Genomic DNA, 14,702 nt, shown 5'->3' on the forward strand with positions numbered 1-14,702 from the left:
TTTGTATCATCTTTTCTTCGGCTGCCTTCGAAACAAGAAACGAGTTTTGGGATCAGAAGATCCCTTTTATAGGTTTGGGTAATCAGTGGCGGATCCATTCAGTAAAAAGAGGGGTCGACCCTCTTTCTTTTTTTTTTTTTTGAATTTTCTAATACATACATATTTGTCTAAATTAATCCACAAAATTCAATTTATTTATGTCTTGACCCCTCTTCTTTCAGAAAATTATATATTAACTCCGGAAAAAAATAATCCTAAATCCGCCACCGCGAGTAATAAAACCATAAACAATTACATAAAATTTTGTATAAAAACTGATTTAAACTGCACATCAAAAACCAAAAAATTATTAAAAGATTTGTCTAACTAGAAACAAAATATTCAAAGCAGTCCTTGAAGAAAGGAGCAAGCAGTGAACTGCTTAATCTTTTATCTTCATCAACTTCATTTGTAATTTTGGCCAAGGATTTGGGAAGCATTGAAAATTTAATTTTCCATGTTACCTACACTTATATATCAAATCTGATTGGTCTACTCACTTCAGTGAGGTACGGGGGTGTTTTTTCACCGATTTAGTTAGTATAGAGAAAAGTTATCTCGTATTGTATAGTGCGTAGTGTTATTTCGGCATATCAGAACTCCTAATGAATCTAAAAAAATAAATTTTTACTCAAATTTTCATGACAATAGTATTTTAGTAAATTTCATATTTTAGTTAGACTTTTCAATGGCTTTACTACTGTGCAGATAATAATTATTATGTATTGATAAAAAATTAAACTCGTTGCAATAGATTACTCAAACTGGTATTTCATTTTCTATCTATATACCTCCCAAAATTAATGATTATTGGGATTGTATATATTAAATATCATATAAAAGCAATTTTACAAAGTATAAAAAATAGGTAAATTATTATAGGCATAAATTTCTTTTAATATAAACTATTAAGCCAACAAATTAATTGACTTGTTAGGTTAAATTATAAATGGAATTGAGTATTATGGTGGGAGTCCCGATAAAATTAAACCGCATTTACCATACCTTTTTTTCAAAACATAAAAAAACATATATGTATAAAATTGAGAATAGATGAAATCCGTCTACAGAGAACATATCTCAATTAAAGCAAATAAAATTGAGAATACAGATACTCTCGAATCTTATAATAATCTTCGCACAAGGGTCCTTCAATGACGATTTGCTGAGTGCCAGAACCACCACCCTAAGAAGAAGAAACATGCAAGTAAGAAGAATCCCAAGCCCATGGATAAAAAGGTAAAGAAAAAGAAAGATGCAAGCAAGAGGTATCCCAAAGCTATTATTAAAAACACCAAACAGAAAGAAAGCCCCAAGAAAACAAATTCAAAAAAAAAAAAAAAAAAAAAAAAAAGAAAAAAGAAGAGAGAGAGCTTGCTTCTCGAGCGCACCTTCTGGCTTACATTCCCAATTTTGCGAAGGGTTACATACTCTCCACAGCGCAATGCTCCTCCAGCAAATTCGACCTGTAATGATAATGTAACAACAAATTTGTGGATAAAGTTATTGATCTTGGTTTTTTTTTTTTTTTTTTTTTTTTTTTTATGGTGAAAAGGGAAAGGGCAAATAGAAAAGTACCTGGACACCCTTGCTAGCAAGGAACTGTTTGAAATCAGCCATTTTCAGATCACCAACAAGGACAGATTTATGTGGGGGAGGTGAGGTTGAGATGGGTAGTAAAGACAACATCTCATTCTCTGTTTTCCCTACTTCAGCATCAACCCAAGCTATTTCATAATCTCCCAACTGAAGTTACAAATGTCAGAAACATGGGATAATTATCCAGAGATAATTAACAACATCAGCGCAAGTTTTTATTTTTTATAAGATTGAAATGATACCTTTTTGAAGAGCACATTGCTCATCAGCTTCTCAGAAAGTTGCACCTATATCTCACCAAATAGGAAGAAAATGAATTTGATCTCTGAAGTTTTGGCTTCACAGTGAAACATAGTTTTGTGGAAGAATACCTTATAAGCACACAAATCAGAGGTGACATCAATCGTCTCTTCAATTTGGGGAGCATAAACATGAGGGCAGACATGTTTTAAGCAGTGCTGCTTCAGATGTTCGGTGGCCTCGGCTGATCCATGTACCAAAACCTGCAAACAAGAAAAGTACAAACTGCAGAGTTAATCATTAGTGCAAGTTGTATGAAATGACAGGTAGTATCCAATAAGTTCATTAACATAATGAATTCTTACAAGATTCAGAGGAGCCACATGGGCAAGAATCGATTTAATTGAGCGTCCATCAGAACGACCCTCGTAGTCCATATAAATCAGTGAACACTTCACTTGCACCTGGTAACGATTGTGGACTACAGATTCAGTCAACTAAAACACAGACAAATACAATTCCTATTTCCATAATTTAAGATTCCATCCAATTTGTAGTTCTAGCACAATACAACAAAAGAGGCAAAATCTAAGTGGAGTCACTAGAAGTACAATAATGATATATCAAATAGCATGATATTCTTTTGTACCCTCTCAAAGATAACTACAGTTGAACTTACAGTCAATTCATTGGAGACAACTTTTGAAGGCTTTGTGTCCAATATCAAACTAGCAGCTCCTTCATCAAGTTTTCCATCAATATCTCCTCCCACCTAAGATGAGAGATAAACTATTAGATAATAAACAACCATTCACATGGTCAAAGCACAGATAAGTACGAAGTAAGTGAACTTCAGGATGAAATAGTACAATCCATCTTAAAAATTAGGCAAAGCATGAACCAAAATTAGAAATTAGAGAAGCAAAAAAGAGCTGAAATTGACATGTTCAAATAGAAATCAATATGACACATGCAACCTCTAAGGCAGACGTTTCACAATAAAACTTACCTGCATAGCTGCCTGGTCCATGTCATCATCTTTAATTACATAATCATCAGGATTTATGACTTCACCAAAATCATCCCATTCAGTGGTATTTTCGTAGAATGGAAACATGGGTGCAACACTAGTGGATGGAGGAACAAATCCATCAATTAATATGTCCCGGTATCCTGTCCCATGTGAACCTACTGCTGCGAGGTATAATCATTTAGTAGTGCACCCAAGGAAAAAATACTGTTCAAAGACATAATCATACTGGCACCCAACCAAAAAAAAAAAAAAAAAAAAAAAAAAAAGAAAAGAAAAGAAAAGCAATGATGGTGTATCAGTACTAGAAGAATAATACCATCTAGTGAAACATGAGTATTGCCAGCATCTATAACCATGGGATCACTTAAATTGCTATCAGGCCCATGAGATGCTTTGGATTCTTCCTCTTTGATCATGCTAGCTTTCAGTTCCTCTTCCTTTTTCAGACGCTTTTGCTCTTCTTCATAAGCAATTAGCTCATCCCCAACCAAAGGAACCCTCCTCGACATTGTAACTTTAACAGCTTTCGGAGGTGGATCAGCCTGAAGCATGCGTGCTAATGTCCCAAACTATGTACACAGACAAGGTGTAAGCACATACATAGTCTAATGTAGAAAATAGACAGTCAACTAACATATTCATATCAGAGCCCTAGGAGCAGCAATCTAAATGAGCAAAATCATGCTTTTGTTTCTTTTCTTCATCTTTCTTCCTCCTTTTCCAACAACAAATATGATGAGAGGCTAAATATTTCATTTCGATAAGATAAGGTTAAGGTACAATATCATTCAAATCAACCAATCATTTTATTGTTGTTAGCACCATTATTAGTTTGAAAGTAACAAAAAAAGAAGACAGAGACAACATCTGAAACTTTCAGCTGTAAACAGAATAAATGGAAACCCAAAAGGTCAATTATAGCAATAATTTAATTAGCACAATAGTAGTTAAATGATTCATCATTTTCCACATCTCAATCCCAAAAGAACTAACTTAAATGCTCAACATATACAAATAGGAAACCAAAAACATACTTGGCCTCTTTCTGTGAAAAGCACTAGGTTCTTGACATCTGCTGCCCATTCAACAAATATATCGTGCGAAAAACCTGCTTCCAAACTGGCCATGGATGCCAGAACAACCTAAACCAGATGTGTTGAGTCTATACATCAACGCTAATAGGGGGGAAAAAGAAAGATAAATAATTTAATATTTGAGAAGTGTAGGAAATCACCTTTGGACCATTTGCAGCATTATCAAGTTCAGTCTTGTTGATTAGAAGTGTCACGTTCCTAACAATTTCAATATAAAGTTTTAGCGGGTGCAATCATACTAAGCACACATATGTATAGCAAAACTGAGGATAAATTCCAAGGCACTCTGAAGACAAAACATGATATATGGAATACAAAAAGGTGGTAGAATAAATACTCAAAGAGCTCTTACTTCAGCAGAAAAGCATTGTCACGAGATGTTTCAAAAGACTTTGCTATTGAATCACTCATCCACTCTAAGAAACTCTTGATGTAGTCTATAGTACTTGATGAAACATATGTGAGGAAGAATATGGGGTAGTTCAAGAGACATTGTGCCCAGAACTGCAATTTGCATTAAAATTAGACCAAAAATATTTGCAATATGGCTACCGAAGAAAAGTCCAGTCCAGAACTGCTCCCTTCACTAACCTGTTCTAATATTAAGAGAAGCTCTAACACACGTCCAGCAGTATCAACAGGTAGTAATACATTGCCACCCCCTTCTAAAGTCTTTAAAATAGTTTTCTCTAATAAATTAGAGAAAGAAAAAAAAAATAGTGTGAGAATATTCTTATAAAAGCTCCATGTAAATATTTATCAGTACAACCATGCCTAGAAATGCATGCCCACAATTTCAGCACATAAAAAAAACTAATGATGTGTAGAAACAGCAAATATACAACAGAAAACAAATTTCCACTCCACACAGATAAAACACCTAGAAATTCTTTGTCTCTTTGCTGTCTAGGAGGCTGATTGCTCAAAGCATTGTAGGCATCAGTTATAAGAACAGCCGGCCGGACAAAAGACTCCAGAATAGTTCCATTCAAATGCCTATCAAAAACACAACTCAATTAAACAGCTTCAATAAAGCATAAATCAGCAGCAGTTCCATAATTTGCCCAGAAATGTTTACCTTTCTCTACGATGATTGAAATCAACAGCATATACAACATCCTCACCATCCTTCGTTATCTTCCAAACAGTACCTCCTAAGAGATGCCCAGCAACATAAGGAGCAATCACAATCCCCTCTCCTTTCCCTAACAAGCAAAATGAACTTATAAAAAAAAAGGAAAAAAACACACACACAGAGGAATGAATTTGATTAAGCAAAAAAGATAAACCGGAAAAATTCAAACCAGAAAGATGATGATTCTGAGAGTAAGTAAGTCTGGTAACATTCTGGAAAGCTGAATCTATATCATCAAGAGTAAACAAATCAAATTCCGAAACTGCCTACAAAAAATCAATACAAAACGACAGTCAATACAACAGGAAGCAGAAACAGTCGTAATCTATAAACAAGCTCATCTAAAGACTAAAACAAAAAGTTCACCTTACGAGAGAGATACTGATCGTACATAGTTAAAAGACCTAATCTAAAAACTGGCTCCGTGGAATAAACCGGAGCCGAAAGGCCAAGCTGTTTCATAGCATAAGGCAATGCTCCTAAATGAAGTGTATCGGAATGCGACAATAACACTGCATCTATCGTCGAAGCTACCCTACAGTACAATAACCGGAGTCATTTTTACGCACTATCTTTCTAGAGAATTTGAATTGAAAGAGAGAGGAGGAGTTACCTGGAGAGAGGTTCAAGAAGAGAGGGATCGAAATGGTCGTTCCAGCCGCAATCGATTAAGAAATTGAAGCTGTCAATGGAGACTAAATAGGATAATGGATTCTCGTTGTACACACCACATAGTGGTGTTACCTGTACAGAAGTTCCCATTCTTCTCTTCTCTTTTCTGCTATCTGCAACTACTGAAGTAATTTCTCCCTATGAAAAACCTCAAGGTTTTAGCTTAGCCATTCCAGGGAAGGAGAAAATATGAAGACTATTAATACGCCATCTCGTCGTCCGAAGCGATTTTAAAAAACGATGCCGTTTACTTTAGCTCCGACGAGCGTGTTACAAGTCTTTCGATTGAGAAAAGGGGTTATAATCGAAGGAGACAGAGTTCAACAGCAACCGATCGATTTGGGCTAATTCGGGACGCCATGTGGGCTAAAAATTTCAAACGAGTTGGGTCAATTTTGAGTTTGAGACTAGCTTTTTGTTTGGCAAAATTGAAATTTTTTTTTTTTTTTAAATCTCAATTTGTATTTCATAATTATTATTGAACTTTATTTTATAGTGTTGAACAAAGAGACTTCTAAATTGACTCACTTTTAACAATTGATTGATTGAAATATCAAGGTGATATCCAAAACATATTTTTGCTTAAAACATAATCCTTAACCTTGCTGTGGACTTTCCATCAATTTTTAAAAATTATAATATTTATTTTAAACTTTATTTCATTTCCATAAAAATATATATAGTGAGCTTTTTTGTATTTATTCTGAAATTCTAATTCATTGAACAAGTACGTGTATACACGTGTATTTATAAGTCTAAAATATAATAGTTAAGCTATATAGAGATTTATATAATTAGGTAACATTCGAGTATAACTATTAAGATTTTAAATGAAATATATCTTATAGTTTTGGTAATAAATATTTAGGAATATACTTTTTTGTTTAAAAATATTTACATTTCACCCATTATAAATATAATTAATATTAAAAATTTTATTATACATTTTTTATATGCTTGAATATTAGCAAAGATATAAGATTAATTTAAGGATAAGTAATCTCTTAGAGTTCAGAGATTTAAATCCATTTTCCATTGAAAGGAAAAAAATTTTAGTACTTAAAGTTATATGTGAGTAAGGTGTATACCCAAGCTTCAAAATCTGTTATGAAAATTTATTAAATTATATTATGATAATTTTCAAAAAAAAAATTATATTACGATGAATATCTGAAAAAAAATTATCCCGCTGCGAAATTACATCCAAGATTTTAGAAAATGAAAAACAAATAAATCAAGGGCTAATTAAACTCTTATAATTTCTATTAGTGATAGGATTATTGTGTGTAAAAAATATTTATGTGTTCTTAATTGCCCTTTTTTTTTTTCCTCTAAGTCTGACGATGCACTTGGAAAAATAGGCCGAGGCTCCTGAATCCTCCTCTCTATAGGCTAATGAAGGAGATGAAAGAATTGCATTTAGGGAGGAGGTGGATTTTACATTGATGTTGGAAATCCAAACATGAGCAAATCCTACATTGGAAAATACCACAAAGAAGATAAAGAACTGACCATGTAATTTCATCTCCCGTTTTGTTGGGTTCCTCAATTTCCTACAACAAGGTTCAGAAGACAACGAAGATTTGGAGAATAAAGATGTCAGATATTGAAGAAATGAAAAATTTTTATCTAGATTCTTGAATATTCCCTCCTGGATGTTGGCTGAAAAGCTGAACTCAAACTTCCTGTCTTAAATTAGTTATGATCTTATGTATATTTTTTCATAGTTTCTAACATAAAATAGCACAACACTCTTCACCTATTCTTTGGCCTCCAATATTTAGATCAGATAATTTTTTGAAACTAAAGAAGTTAGTTTAAAAGATGCACATCATTTCATTGTAAAATTTGCATTCTGGTTGCCTACATTATTAAAATTACAACAAGGCTTCTTTGCTCTATATATATATATATATATATATATATATAGGACATTATACCCTACAATCAACCCAAGAAAAGTTTCTTCTCATGGATTCAAGAAATCCAAATTCAAAACTAGAATCCCCATGTCTCAGGATTTAGATCATTGAAATCCCATAACTCTGGTTCTAACTCTATTTCGCTTGTCGATCCATTGATTAACCTGTTAAGTCTCTCAGATACTTTTGCACCTCCAAACATGAAATCAGATTCCCTCATCTGATAAGAAAAAACTCAGATCAGTTATAAAATTATATATAAAATCCCAACTGTAATCTTGGTATATGCGTTCATATATATATATATATAGTGATTTAGTTTACCTGTGCATGAACTACATGGAAAATTGAACTGGCAGCAACTGAAAAACTAGCATTAACAATTTCTACATTTTCTTCTTGAAGAATGCGAATCATTTCACAGAAAAGGAACTGGTTGTCTAACCCACTTATCAAAGTTATTTGTAAAGCAGAACCCACTTCTCGGATTTGTAGTTGAGGTGCTTTTAAGGTTGAAGTAGATTCACAAGAATTGCTGTAATCTGAAAATGATCTTTTTTTGCTTGATAGCCTTTCTTTCTTTTCTTGGGATTTCTTCAACCTTGCCTCTAGACTTTTTATATAGTTTATAGCTTCATCTATCTGATCAGGTAATGGCAGTGCTTCCTGTAACCAAACATTCAAAGAAATCTTCACAAGAAAATTCATTTCTCATTTTGTAATCTTTCAGGAAATAAATGTGCAGGTAAGGAAATTCAAACTACATGCACATGGAAGGAGAGAAAGGAAGGAAGGAAGAAAGAAAAATATAATAATTAATGTTTAAAGAAGGAGAGAAAGAACCTTGGCGTTTTCTTTAGGAAGGAGGGAATTAAGATTGGAAAAAAGGGTCTTCATTTGATTTCTTCTATTTTTCTCTATGACCTTTCTTTCTGTTTTTGTTGAAGAAGCAGATTGACCTTGAAGCATCTTCGTTCTTGGAGAAGACTTGTTAGTACCCATCTCCATTACAGTCCTTCTAAAGGGTACAGCTAGGTCTCCCATGAAAGAATTGCCAGATGTAAAGATGTTTCATTTTTGTTTTCTCTAGTTCTGTATATATATATATATACACCTGAAGCAAAACCAGAAAAAGCCAAAAAGGCAAAGAAAGTGAGTGAAGCAATGAAGAAGGCGTCATCTAGTGAACGTCACCTATCATTCATCAGCAGCAGCCACCATTTTAGACTGTTACGGTTTTATTCCACATGGCTTTATTTCACCCTTTGAAAAAAGATTGTTTTGATTCTATCAAGATAAAAGACAGGATAGTTAAGGTATCAACCCTACAATTGTGATTATGATTTTATTGTTATGTTTCAACAAAATCTATATATTAATCCTGTATATTTAAAAATACATTATGCTATATTTATTTTTTGTTTACATGATATTATTATATTCGTCTATGAATTTTTTATATTTTTTCTATCAATAAAATAACTATTTTATCTTTTTATTTTGTTAAGTTAAGTAATCTATCCTTGTATTCATTAACTTTTTTTTTTTCTTATATTTTACCAAAATTAATTAATATGTGTTTAATGAAAAAAGTTTAAAAATTCATAAAATGATATAACAGCATGACAAACATAAATAATAGAGATGAAATAGGATGAAGTGTTAAAAAATTGTGTTCGAATTTCGCCCTTTTCGTCATTACTCAGTTGGAGATGTAAAAAATGAAAATGCAAATATGGAAAAGAAAAGGATGAAGTGTTAAAAAAAAATAAAAAGTTAGTAAATGCTGAAATTGAGGAGGTAAGAATTAGTATGTCCAATAATAACTTTAAAAGGTGCAAAATAACCTACAACGTAGTTTTAGCACATTAATTAGTCGATGCTGGAATGATTAAGGACTTGCATTTTTTGTAGCTTCCTTGGGAAAATCTTGCTCCCATTTCGTTGACTTAGCCAGCAAAACACGTCTAACATATAAAGAAAACATTGACCGGAAAAGGAATTGAAGTGAGGAAAAACACAAAGAAATACTAATTAGGCCTCAACCATTACAAGGATAGTTACACTTCCCTAATATATACGTAATCAGCAGCAATAGACTTATCTAGATACGTAATCAGTAGCAATAGACTTGTCTAGACCGATTCTATAGCTCTATCTGCGAACCAAATCAATGAAAATGAGATTGTTGTTGAAACGGGGTCATACATTAAGAAGAAAAGGGATAAAGTAGAAACAATTTTTATAAAATTGGTTTAATTTATAGGTGCAGTCATGAACTTGGTTTAGATAAATATTTTCTATCATGGTATTATTTCAACGAGCATACTTAATATAATTAAACAAAAAGGTAATTTTTGCTCTCTATTTGAACCCCTTTTGTGTTTTAATCTGATTTGAAAAATATCAAAATTATACGATAAAAGCAAGATCAAAAACCTAATACTACTATTTAAGAATTTATTATGTGTTTTTTTTTTTTTTTTGTTCTTTTGGTACCAGGTGTAACAAGAAATAATTCTTTTTCAGAATCCGAGTGATTATATTAAAATTTTTTTAAAAATATCAATTCAAATGTTCGATCCTGCGATCATCAGTGTAAGATCTAACGTGCTTAACTAACAAATTAAATTATTTCAGTGTGAATTCAACGTCGAATTAACAGCGGATTGATCATAGTTATTTTAAATTATAATTAAGACCAATTGATTAACCTTATCACCAAATATTTGCTACTACTTTTTTAGCAACTTCCTAGATGATACGCTAGCCCACTAAAAATCTTTGCTTTCGTTTCGTACGTTTGTTCCAAATTTAAACCACACAGCAAACCCATAAGTCGTTCATATTGGAATCCACTGTACAAATTTCGGCTCCAGATAATTGACCAACAAAGACTTTGACTTCCATTACACGCCCTATTAAATACGGACATGACCAAATTAAGAGCCTGGTGACCTGGTCCAATACCTGTTTGACTTTCTTGCCGTTATCTTGCAACAAACAACGTGGGATAGACACGTGTCTTTGTCTGTTTTCTTGTTTGCATTTCATGGAAATTGCCAAAAATTGCCACATTTTTTGCTCGAATAATTTCACTGCTAAATTTTTTTTTTTTTCAAAAAAATTTTGATTCCCATGCCACGAAATATCCCACTAACATTTCAACGTGTTGGACACTTTTCTTTTTATAAATATTATTATCGTTATTAAAATTATTCTTTTACGAGTAAAAAAAATATATTATCTTCGTTCGATTAATTTTGATATTTTTTTATTTTTCATCAACTTTTTCGGGGATTTCAAAGTTGCTTCAACATTTAAAAAAAAAGAAAAAAAAATAGTGTAGTTATTGGCAGGAAGTATTATTATAAGGAGGATTTAAATTCCCATGCATGCCTATTGGCTAACAACCTTTTAAAATGTTACAAGCATAAATCTTCCTATTATTGAAATTAATGGAAAATTAAATTATATTAAACTTAATATATACTGAAAAATACTGGTCAAATTAACTTATGTAACGTTTAACTTTTAGCTTTCATAAAAAAACTACTTAAACAACTAACAGCTAAACGTTACTAAAATAACTAATTTTATCAAACACATCCTTAAAATTAATTCCTTATTGTTTGATTTATAATCCAAGCTGAATTGATGGAAGTCAACCTCCGACCCAACAGAAGGAGGTCCAGGCCCAATTAACTTGGCCCAATTTATATATACAGGAGATTAATTTGAACTTAAAAGTTCTTATCTTAGTAGCACCTTAAACTTGATAGGAGATTTACGGTGCTTCTAAAATTATGAATTTTGATAATATTATATATATTTCCATATTAGTAATAATAATTTTTTGGTAATTTTGACTTTTATATGTAAAATATTGATTTGATTGTGGTTATTATAACTTTTGAAATAATAATCTTTAAATTTTTTAATTATTTAATAAATATTTAATTGATTTAATTTTATAAATTTGAATGTTCAATAGAAAAATTTTGCTAGTTAAAATATTTGATAATACAATTTTATGAGTTTGAAGTGTTTCAAAGGTTAAATTAAAAGTAAAAAATGACATAAAAATTTTCATATAAAGGGTGAATCTTTTTTTACTCTCACTAAATCGATGAAAATTTTTATGATGAAATATATAAATGATTTTTTTTTGGATAAATAATAATAAATAATATCACTTAATCAATTCTCATATATACAATTCTTACCATTTTTCCGTTTTATTACACTCCTCTCACACAAGTTCTTCACCTTCATACATAATTTGCATTTTGCAAACACCATACTCTTATTTTTAAAACTCAAAAAAAAAAAAATCCAAATTTATTATTTTTTTCTTTTAACCGTCACAAAACTTTAACTGTAGTAGTGCAAGACAGGCAAAGTGTCCAGCAAATCATAAGTTAACATGGAGGCTCTAGGCTTGGCCGGCCGGTCGGAATATCCCACCGGCAATGGAACCGCCGGTACTGTTGTCCTCTCACACGTGCCTAACCATTTAGACTGCATATACTTGTGCTTCCTCCATGGACCTAAGTGCATTTTCTTCTCCTTCATGCACATTTTTCCAGCTGAACATAATATTTTGATTAAGGCCTTTAATCTCTCTGCTTTTCCAATAAATATTTCTGGTAAATTGTTCATCAGTTGATTATAATCTTCACTCGCTCTTGCTATTTCGAATTCGGCTCGAAAATTTAATTCAATTACCACTCTTACTTCTCCTTTCTTGGAACTTAACTTCTCTATCACTTCCAAGTAAGTATGCTCTCCTACAAACCAAAAGGAAAAATTGTTAATATCCCAGTTAATTAATTATTACTATATGGTTAAATTAATACTAATTACCTGATGGGATTTCTTGAGAGCTCTTCCACTTGGACTTGCAAATGGCACAATTATAACCTTTGGTTCGAAGCCTCAATGAAATCTCTTTACGCAAACAATTCCGGCACTCTCCGGTGGCCGGATTGTGACACCGGCAATGCAACCCTAGTTGCTTAATTTCCCTAATTGCGTCTTTTGTGGTTTGGCGAATTTTTGTTTCGAAGGAACTAGTTCTATATAATGTTGCCTAAAGAAATTAAAAAGAAAATCGAAACCAAATTTAGATTAATAATTCAATATTTAAATATTTATTTATAATTTTTTTAAAATTATTAAAAGAAATAAATTACCTTAAGAAGTTCATTTTGGGTTTCCCAAAATTTTCTATTGCCTTCAACAGTACAAGAATTATCTTCATCATCCTCAATATAATCAATGGAGTTGCAAGAAATCTTAGGTGATTCTTCTTCTTCTTCTTCTAAGAATCCAAAAACAACATCGGAAAAACTTACCTGTTGGTCGGAAAATTCAATAATTTTCCGACAGTCCCAGTCACTCATCAACGGTTTTCCGGTCAGGACTTTAGCCATTCAAATGTGCTTTTTGAACTGGCCAGTGATCACAAAGAAATGAGACCAAATTTATAGTAAGATTTTGAGTCATCAAGTGGGACCAACCTGTCTTAAATGGACGAACGAGGCGCCGCGAAGATGGAAGGTTGTCTGTTTATTTTGCTTAGGTGGCAGAATGCATTGGACATTGATTAAATATATTTTAAAGACAGCTATATTCCACGTCACCTTACCCAATAATTGATTGGGTTGATAACTATTGGATATATACAAAATATTCTATTACTATCAGATTATGATGTTTTGTTCTTTTTTTTTTTTCTTAGAATAATTACGTTAATAAAGGCCAAATGTTCGAGGCTTATCCTAATCCTGGGAGTTGGTGGGGCCAACTATAATAAAAATCAAAGCATGAACCATCTAAAAGTTGCCAAGTGTCATAAATATTCATATGTGGCCTTAAATATTGAAAGATGGATATATGCACGAGTTTTTCTCGAACGTGTCTGATGTAAGATAAAAATAATTAGATTTAATCGAACGGATGAGAGGTATCTGCATATAAACTAAAAAAATAAATATCTGAACGTGGATATCTAAATTGAAAATACTTATCCTATAACAAATACTAATTCTATATATTAGCAAATACTTATGTACTATTAATTCTATTTTAAATATCTTGTCTAAAATTACCGATTCATTATATAATTTATTTTTTTCGCTGAAAGAAGTATAATTTTCGTTATTGTATTTCAATTTTGAGAAGTAACAAACAAAAAGAAAATCAAAATATAAAAAATGAATTAAGCTTGTTGCATGTGCTATTGTCCACAAAATATGAAACAATTTTGCAAGTCGAAGGGGATGGAATTGGAATCTAGTTTTGGTAATAGGACAGGATTAGGAACGGCACATTCCGATGGGCTCAGCCTCTCATCAAGTGCCATCCAGGCCACTGTTTCACCCAATACAAAACAGATTGCTGCATCGCTATTTTAATATTTATTCATACCGTTTTCGAAGAGTCATCCGTTCGGGTATTTCACCTTCTTTAGTAAAACTATTCAAATTTGTCAATTGACTATATTTTCTTAATTTATTTAAATTATGATAAATTATTGAAGAATTGAAGTAGAGGTGGTTAGGGTTCCGGATCTGCCGGTTTCAGTTTCGGAACCGACGGTTCCGGTTCTAAAAAATTTGAAACCGGAATCGAACTTAAAATTAACGGTTTTGGTTACGGTTTGAGACCGAACGGTTCCGGTTTCGGTTCCGATTTCTCAATAGTTCCAAAATCGATGGTTCCGGCAGGTTTTCGGGTCGGTTTCGGACCAATTCCAGCCGATTTTGGATAGTTCCGGTTGGTTTCAGATGGAACTAGAACCTTCGGTTTCGACTGGAGTTGGAACCGCCGGTTCACGATTCCAAAACTGGTGGAACCGAAATTGAACTGGTTTGGACCGATTCTGGTTCTGGTTTGGACTGATTCCGATTCCGGTTCGGAACCGATGGTTCTGGTTCCGAAAACCGGATTTTGGCCACTCCTAA

General features: G+C 32.4%; 3 protein-coding genes across 5 annotated transcripts; all 3 read right to left on the reverse strand.

The window, feature by feature from the left end:
- Positions 1-1,059: 1,059 nt before the first annotated feature.
- CPSF100 (cleavage and polyadenylation specificity factor 100) lies at positions 1,060-6,163 on the reverse strand. 3 transcript variants are annotated; one of them, XM_089719758.1, is made up of 18 exons: positions 5,754-6,157; positions 5,507-5,675; positions 5,310-5,406; positions 5,084-5,210; positions 4,886-5,001; positions 4,597-4,694; positions 4,358-4,509; positions 4,146-4,203; positions 3,946-4,053; positions 3,228-3,480; positions 2,888-3,072; positions 2,558-2,650; positions 2,244-2,342; positions 2,010-2,141; positions 1,881-1,925; positions 1,618-1,785; positions 1,431-1,505; positions 1,060-1,225 (listed from the first exon to the last, which is right to left on the reverse strand). In XM_089719758.1, exons 1-18 carry the CDS (start codon positions 5,900-5,902, stop codon positions 1,124-1,126), a joined length of 2,226 nt encoding a protein of 741 aa, XP_089575884.1. In that variant the 5' UTR covers positions 5,903-6,157; the 3' UTR covers positions 1,060-1,123. The 3 variants fall into 3 exon arrangements, 2 of the variants coding, with proteins under 2 accessions (XP_089575884.1, XP_089575885.1); XM_089719759.1 differs by having other exon boundaries at positions 2,888-3,069; positions 5,754-6,155; XR_016320222.1 differs by lacking the exons at positions 1,060-1,225; positions 1,431-1,505 and having other exon boundaries at positions 1,691-1,785; positions 2,010-2,163; positions 5,754-6,163.
- Positions 6,164-7,624: 1,461 nt separating this feature from the next.
- Positions 7,625-8,822, reverse strand: LOC105646925 (transcription factor bHLH162). Its single transcript, XM_012232877.4, has 3 exons — positions 8,578-8,822; positions 8,059-8,400; positions 7,625-7,954 (listed from the first exon to the last, which is right to left on the reverse strand). Exons 1-3 carry the CDS (start codon positions 8,776-8,778, stop codon positions 7,811-7,813), a joined length of 687 nt encoding a protein of 228 aa, XP_012088267.1. The 5' UTR covers positions 8,779-8,822; the 3' UTR covers positions 7,625-7,810.
- A 3,038-nt stretch (positions 8,823-11,860) lies between these two features.
- On the reverse strand, positions 11,861-13,205 carry LOC105646926 (sugar phosphate exchanger, putative (DUF506)). The gene is made up of 3 exons (XM_012232878.4): positions 12,930-13,205; positions 12,601-12,826; positions 11,861-12,524 (listed from the first exon to the last, which is right to left on the reverse strand). Exons 1-3 carry the CDS (start codon positions 13,167-13,169, stop codon positions 12,109-12,111), a joined length of 882 nt encoding a protein of 293 aa, XP_012088268.1. The 5' UTR covers positions 13,170-13,205; the 3' UTR covers positions 11,861-12,108.
- Between the last annotated feature and the right edge of the window lie 1,497 nt (positions 13,206-14,702).

Source organism: Jatropha curcas, chromosome 3 (assembly GCF_041381405.1).
Source record: "Jatropha curcas cultivar XTBG-Jc1 chromosome 3, XTBG_Jcur_1.0, whole genome shotgun sequence".
Classification (NCBI taxonomy): Eukaryota; Viridiplantae; Streptophyta; class Magnoliopsida; order Malpighiales; family Euphorbiaceae; genus Jatropha; species Jatropha curcas.

Coding starts and splice junctions, on each gene's coding strand:
- CPSF100 (XM_089719758.1), bottom strand. CDS start 5,902: ATGGGAACTTCTGTACAGGTAACACCACTATGTGGTGTGTACAACGAG. Junction 5,002..5,083: donor TTCAATCATCGTAGAGAAAG/GTAAACATTTCT, acceptor TGTTTTTGATAG/GCATTTGAATGGAACTATTC. Junction 2,651..2,887: donor TGGACCAGGCAGCTATGCAG/GTAAGTTTTATT, acceptor CTCTCATCTTAG/GTGGGAGGAGATATTGATGG.
- LOC105646925 (XM_012232877.4), bottom strand. CDS start 8,778: ATGGGAGACCTAGCTGTACCCTTTAGAAGGACTGTAATGGAGATGGGT. Junction 8,401..8,577: donor TTCCTAAAGAAAACGCCAAG/GTTCTTTCTCTC, acceptor GTTTGGTTACAG/GAAGCACTGCCATTACCTGA. Junction 7,955..8,058: donor TCCATGTAGTTCATGCACAG/GTAAACTAAATC, acceptor TTTTCTTATCAG/ATGAGGGAATCTGATTTCAT.
- LOC105646926 (XM_012232878.4), bottom strand. CDS start 13,169: ATGGCTAAAGTCCTGACCGGAAAACCGTTGATGAGTGACTGGGACTGT. Junction 12,827..12,929: donor CCCAAAATGAACTTCTTAAG/GTAATTTATTTC, acceptor TAATTTCTTTAG/GCAACATTATATAGAACTAG. Junction 12,525..12,600: donor CTCTCAAGAAATCCCATCAG/GTAATTAGTATT, acceptor TTTGGTTTGTAG/GAGAGCATACTTACTTGGAA.